The sequence below is a fragment of the Colobus angolensis genome, unplaced genomic scaffold (assembly GCF_000951035.1).
Source record: "Colobus angolensis palliatus isolate OR3802 unplaced genomic scaffold, Cang.pa_1.0 Scaffold44, whole genome shotgun sequence".
Classification (NCBI taxonomy): Eukaryota; Metazoa; Chordata; class Mammalia; order Primates; family Cercopithecidae; genus Colobus; species Colobus angolensis.
The window spans coordinates 556,449-563,525 of record NW_012117821.1 but is presented as its reverse complement, the minus strand read 5'-3'; the positions used below and the strand labels follow the sequence as shown (position 1 = coordinate 563,525).

General features: G+C 48.8%; 1 protein-coding gene across 1 annotated transcript in view; it reads left to right on the top strand.

Moving 5' to 3' along the window:
* The window catches only part of EHMT1 (euchromatic histone-lysine N-methyltransferase 1), a 170,994-nt gene that overhangs the window by 41,984 nt on the left and 121,933 nt on the right, over positions 1–7,077 (top strand). The window contains exon 2 of the mRNA XM_011957223.1: positions 2,223–2,286. Coding sequence (XP_011812613.1) covers positions 2,223–2,286 — 64 coding nt within the window. The remainder of the gene's footprint in view (positions 1–2,222; positions 2,287–7,077) is intronic.

Here is a 7,077-nt window from a genome sequence, read left to right as displayed (position 1 = left end):
GGGGTTTCACCGTGTTAGCCAGGATGGTCTCGATCTCCTGACCTCGTGATCCTCCCGTCTCGGCCTCCCACAGTGCTGGGATTACAGGCTTGAGCCCCCGCGCCCGGCCATGCCAGTTTTCTTTTAAGTGAAGATGCTCTATGAGTGAGGAAAGCTTCGGGTTCCACCCAGCCATTGCGCCTGGCCTGCTGCCTGCCCCCTTCCTCTGATGTAGAACACTGGAGAGCTGTGCTCAGAGGCCATCATCTCACTGCCTCATCCAGGGTGTTCTCAGGCGAGCCCCCCAAGTGCCTGGTGGTCAAGAGTCCAGTTGCTGGTGTACACTTTGGTGTCCTGACCTGGTCAATGCTAAGGGGCTGATACCCCCGCTTGGGTACTATCTGCGCAAATATCAACACAGTGAAAAAGAAAATTGAGGTCCTAGTATCATTATGAAAATAGGTTTGACCTCCTGGACTCCTGGAAGGATTGCAGGGGTCCCTGGAGAACTCCTGTTGGGGGTAGGTGTGAAGAGTGCAGGCTGAGCTGGCTGGCATACAGCTGTGATGGACCAGAAAAGGTAGCGTGCCCTGCATGTTCGAGGGCTGGCATGAGCAGCTGGGCTGCCTGGCCCTGGCTTGGCAGTGGGAGATTAGGGGGTGGGAGGTGGATACCTGGGCCTCCCTGCCTTACCGTGGTGGGGTGGGCTGTGCACCGTTGCTAAGACCAGCTCCTGGGGAAGGTGATGCAGTTAAGTCAGATGTTACCAAGTCAGCCTGGAGGCCCCCATGTCAGGGATCTGAAAGCCCTGAAAAGCAGTAGCCACATCTGGGCACAGGTAGGGGCTGGCCTAGTGTCTGCTTTGTGGGGAGGAGGGGTCTGTTGAGAGGCCCTATTGTTGACGCGTTTTCTCATCCAGACGCTGGATACCCAGGTTTTTGCAACCTCTTATACTTTTTACTTGTTGATAGTCAAAGATGGAAACAGGGCATGGTTGGCCTCCTGCAGCTGTCTGACTGGCTGCTCCTAGTGACCTCGGGCAGGTCTCTGCCTCTCCTCGTCTGGTCGTGGACTCCTGGAGCCCGAGGTGTGCCTCGCTCACTTGTTGGTATTTTATCACTCTGCCCCCGAGGCTTCCTGCCCACTTCCAGCTTCCAGTGGCCTCAGCAGAGGGGTTTCTCCAGTATCACATCACCACGCTGGGGTGTCAGCCTGACAGTTCCCACTTGGAGTCTGGCCTCTCAGACTGCCGAGAGTGGTCAGCAGCCGTCTTCCCAAGCCCCCAGCTGTGGGCGGGGCAATTGCATACTCCCCGCTGTCTCCTCATGGACTCCATGGCCCTGCTTGTGCGTCAGGAGGGGCCTGGCTAGGAGTGTTTTTTGTGTTTATGTTCACTTCTCCAACCAGGCTCTTAAGATTCTTGGAGGCAAGGATTTTTGTGTTAAAAAAAAAATTACGTCCAAGTATACCACCCAAGTGCAGTGGCCCACACCTCTCATCCCAGCACTTTGGGAGGCTGAGGCGGGCAGATCGCTTGAGACCAGGAGTTCAAGACCAGCCTGGCCAACATGGTGAAACCCCCCATCTCTACTGAAAACACAAAAATTAGCCGGGCGTGGTGGCGGGCGCCTGTAGCCCCAGCTAACTGGGTGACTGAGGCCTGAGAATTGCTTGAACTGTGGAAGCAGAGGTTGCAGTGAGCCGAGATCGCGCCACTGTACTCCAGCCTGGACAAGAGAGTGAACTCTGTCTCAAAAAAAAAATTTTAAGAGGCCTTGTATAATATATAACTCTACATAGTAGATGCTTAATCTCAAACATTTAATGATTTAAGTTTCCTACTGAATTTTCTTTATTTATTTCTATAATTTTTTGTAGGAGGTTGGACATTTGAAATATATGAGTTATTGTCAGCAGCAGAATGCATTTTGAAATAAATTGTAACATTCCTGTAACAGAGCCAAAATATTCCAGATACGTAATTATATAAATGATACACGAATGTGTTCTTATTGTTAAAAAATTGTCTCCAAAAATAGAAATACAGGAGAAGTTTCCTGGACTGTGTTCTGAATGTCAGTTCTTCTGGAGGCAACTGTAGCCAGCTGGCAGGAGTAAGTGACTGTCCAGCAGCTCATAGTGAATGTTGTAACGACGATTTTTTGACTTTTTCCAAATGATGTCCATTTGGAAAAGCAGCCTCCCGCTGAACCCGGCTGACGTCTGTTGTTTCTCTCTAACAGGCAGTTCCGGCGAGGGGGGAGCCTCAGCAGGATTGCTGTGTGAAAACCGAGCTGCTGGGAGAAGGTGAGGGCGGTGTGCACCGAGGGACAGGAGCAGCGCCTCCCTCCAGACTAGAAAACCTGCTGCTCTTCCTCTCTTATTTGTCCCCATCTTCTGACTTTCTTTGCTTTACCTAGGTTTATGTTATAGTTTCTAATATATCCCATTCCTAAATAGACACAGTTGCACAGACACACACAAAAGCTCTGCCGGAAAAGGAACACATTTGTCAAAGTATGAAAAGCAAAAATCCTGCATGTCCTTGTCTTAAAGTACACCCAGAAAATTAAAAGTGAGTGACCACACAAATGTTTATAGCAGCATTGTTCACGTCACCAAAAACCGGAGACACTCCGGCGTCCTCAGTTGATAAGGAGCTGGATGAACAGATTGTGGTGCATCCACACAGTGGGACAGCGGTCAGCAGCCCAGAAGAGCACACAGCGTGACTCACGCCGCACCGTGGATGAAGCTTATGCACGGTTTGTTAAGTGAAGGAGGCCAGACCCAAAGGGCCAAAACTGCATGACTCCAATGTTATGGCAGAGACTTGGAGAACAGCAGTGGTCACCAGGAGGTGGAGGGAGCGGTATGGAAGCAAGTGTCTGCAGAGAGGCAGGGTGAGGGGAGTTGGGGTGAGGGGAGTTGGCGGGGCTGCACGCCTCTGTAAGGCGTGGCGCACACATGAGTCTTCAGGGTTCGGATGTTGTTGTAGAGCCTGCACCACAAAGAGCGCCCCCAGAAAATGAGGGCACATGGCGCCAGACGAGCTGTGCTGTCCACAGTGAAGGGAGAGCAGTGTTCCAGCTGGACCCATGAGGCTGGCGGCTGTGGGAGCAGCTCCGGCACAGGACTTGCCTAAGGCTCTCCCAGCTGGAGCCTGCACCTCTCCCGACAGCGAGCAAGGCCTGGCCCCTCATGCACTGTGGGCTGTGGCCCCCGCCGTGTCCTCCTTTCACCGTAGACGGCCTCTCTCTGCCTGTGGGTGCTTGTCCACCCACCGGCTGTGCACTGCGCTGACCGCTGCCTGCCTCTGCCGCCACCCCCAGCCGACCCTCCAGGGTTGCCCCCACTCCCGTGCCATGCACCTCCTGCAGCCTGACTGGGTGTTTTCTTCCTGTTCTTTGGCCCCTTCCTGTTGCCGTCCTTTCTGTGTCTTTGAACTGTTTCTTCTGTTGGCTCCAGTGCCCTCTGGCTCTTCCCTCTTCTCTCCCTGGTCACACCTCCTTTGGCCTTTTTAGTGGAACTTGTTTCCTACATGACACCAGATGCCACAGGCACCAGGTTATTCCATTACCCTTTAGGCTCTGCCTGTGCCCTGTTTCCTTACCCACTGCTGCTGAGCCACGGCCTGATCCACCCTGGGGGAACTGCTGGACCCCCACAGTGGCTGCCCCATCTTGCTTTCCCTGCAGCAGTTGTGAAGGGCTCCAGGTTCTCCATGTCCTCGCCACCATTTCTTAGTGTCTGTGGCTGTCCTGGCAGGTGTGAAGTGGCATCTCATTGTGATTTTGGTTTGTGTTTTCCTGATGGCCAGTGATGTTGAGCATCATTTCATGTGCTTATTGACCGCCTTTAGATCTTCTTTGGAGAAATATCTCTTCAGATCCTGTAATTTCAAATTGGATTGATTTTTATTGTTGAGTTTTCAGAGTTCTTTATATAAGCAGAAGTCCCTTATCAGCCATGGGATTTGCAGATATTTTCTTCCAGTCTGTGGCTTGTCTTTCCCCTTTCTTGATGATGTCCTTTGAAGTACAAATGTTTTTAATCTTGATGCAGTCCAACTTACCTGTTTTTTTTTTTTCCTTTCAGTTGCTAGTGCTTTTGGTCTAACACCTAAGAAATCATTACTTAATAGAAGGTCACAAAAATTTACATTTGTTTTTTTCTTCTTGGAGTTTTATCTCTTTTATCTAGGTTTTCGATCAATTTTGAGTTAATTTTTATATGTGGTTTGAAGTGGGGGTCCCACTTTACTCTTTTGCAAGTTGATAATCAGTTGTCCCAGTAACGTTTATGGAAAATACCTTTCTTCCCCATTGAATTGTTCTTGCACCCTCGTTGAAAATCAGTTGGCTTTAAATGTGAGGGTTTATTGTAGGATTTTCTTTTCTTTTCTTTTCTTTTTTTTTTTTTGAGACGGAGTCTTGCTCTGCCGCCCAGTAACGTTTATGGAAAATACCTTTCTTCCCGCTCACTGCAAGCTCCGCCTCCTGGGTTTACGCTATTCTCCGGCGATTTTCTTTTCTTTAGACAGGGTCTCCCTCTGTAATCCAGGCTGGAGTGTGATCACAGCTTACTCTAACCTCCATCTCCCTGGGCTCAGGCAGTCCTACCACCTCAGCCTCCCAAGTAGGCTGGGACCATAGGTGTGAGCCACCACACCACACTAATTTTTTTTTTTTGAGACAGAGTCTTGCTCTGTTGCCCAGGCTGGAGTGCAGTGGTGTGATCTCGGCTCACTGCAAGCTCTGCCTCCCGGGTTCACGCCATTCTCCTGCCTCAGCCTCCTGAGTAGCTGGGACTACAGGCACCTGCCACCACGCCCGGCTAATTTTTTTTATTTTTTAGTAGAGACGGGGTTTCACAGTGTTAGCCAGGATGGTCTCGATCTCCTGACCTTGTGATCCGCCTGCCTTAGCCTCCCAAAGTGTTGGGATTACAGGCATGAGCCACTGCACCCAGGGTTTTTTTTTAAAGAGACGCTGTCTCCCTATGTTGCCCAGGCTAGTCTTGAACTCCTGGGCTCAAGTGGTCTGCTCTCTTCGGCCTCCCAAAGTGCTGGGATTACCGGCATGAACCACCGTGCCTGGCCCATAAGTGTTATATTTTTCAGTGATATTTTAAATAGAATTGTTTTAAAAATTCTTTTTCATTTTGATCGTTGATACTGTATAGAAATACAATTGATTGGGCACAGTGGCTCTTGCCTGTAATCTCAGCACTTTGGGAGGCTGAGGCAGGCGGATCACCTGAGGTCAGGAGTTCAAGAGCAGCCTGGCCAACATGGTGAAACCCCGTCTCTACTAAACATACGAAAATTAGCCTGACGTGGTGGCGGGTGCCTGTAATCCCAGCTACTCGTGAGGCTGAGGCAGGAGAATCACTTGAACCTGGGAGGCGGAGGTTGTGGTGAGCCGAGATCATGCCATTGCTCTCCAGCCTGGGCGACAGAGCGAGACTCCATCTTAAAAAAAAAAAAGAAATAAAATTGATTTTTGCGTATTTATCTTATATCCTGTAACCTTGCTAACCTCGTTTATTAGTTCTAATAACTTATACTTCCTTGGGAATTTCCATATAAAAGCTTGTGTCATCTTTAGGGCTCATTTGGTTTCTTCCATTCCAATCTGTATACCTTTTATTTGTGTTTCTTTCTTATGAGCCTACTTTGAATCTCCAGTACAGGATTGAATAGAAGTGGCAAGACTGGACATCCTTGTCTGGTTTCTGATCTTAGGGAGAAAGCTTCCAGGGTTTCACCTTTAAGTGTGATGATAGCTGTAGGTTTTTCATAGATGCCCTATGTCAGGTTGAGGGATTTTTCTTTTCTTAGCAAACTATTTGCTAAGTGTTTTGACCATGAAGGGGTGTTCATGTTTTCCTGTCTAATGAGATGCTTATGTGGTTTTGTCCTTTTGTTCTATTGATATTTGGCATATTAATTCATTAAGCTATTAAGCCAACCTTGCATTTCTGGGGTTAAATCCCCACTTGTTCATGGTGTTTAATCCTCCTCACCAATTTTTTGTTGTTGTTGTTGGAGGGGAGCTGGATTCAGTTTGCTCATATATATATATATATATTTTTGTTTTGTTTTGTTTTGTTTTATGAGATCTGTCACCTGGGCTGGAGTGCAGTGGTGCAATCAGCTCACTGAAGCCTTCACCTCCTGTGCTCAAGTGATCCTCCTGCCACAGCCTCCTGAGTATCTGGGACTACAAGTGTGCACCTCCATGCCCTGCTAATTTTTTTATTTTTGGTGCAGACAGAGTCTCACTATGTTGCCCAGGTGGGTCCTAAACTCCTGGGTTCAAGCGATCATCCCTCCTTGGCCTCCCAAAGTGCTGGGATTACAGGCATGAGCCACTGCACCCAGCCTATAGATTCAATTTGAGGGGGCTTGACAGCTTTGTAATGTCATGCATTTAGGAGCATGAAATGCCCTCTATTTAACTTTTTTTTTCCCCGACACACTGGCTTTGAGTAATCTTGGCAAATTTCCTAATACCCTTTGTAGTTTTCCCTACTTCTGTGAATGATACCTTCTGTCTTACATTTTCTAGGAAATGTTGATATAAGGAAATGTCTTTGATTTTGTAACATGATTTCAAATTCAGCAGTTGGGTTGTGCTCTTGTGTTTTACTTGCTCATTGAGTCTGTTTTTAAGTAAATGATTGTGTTCACACAGGTGGGAACAATCCGCCCCTCACATTCCTCTTTCCCTTTGGTGTCACCTGCACTGCCTGTTTATGTCAGACACTGATAGTGGACATTGTGGTGATGTCGTGGTTGGGGGAGGACATTGTGGTGATGTCATGGCTGGGGAGGACATTGTGGTGATGTCGTGGTGGGGGGAGGATACTGTGGTGATGTCGTGGTGGGGGGAGGACATTGTGGTGGTCCCGTGGTAAGGGAGGACATTGTGGTGATGTTACGGTGGGGGAGGATATTGTGATGGGGGGAGGACATTGTGGTGATGTCGTGGTTGGGGGAGGACATTGTGTTGGTGTCCTGGTGGGGGAGGATATTGTGGTGATGTCATGGTGAGGGGAGGATACTGTGGTGATGTCGTGGTGGGGGGAGGACAT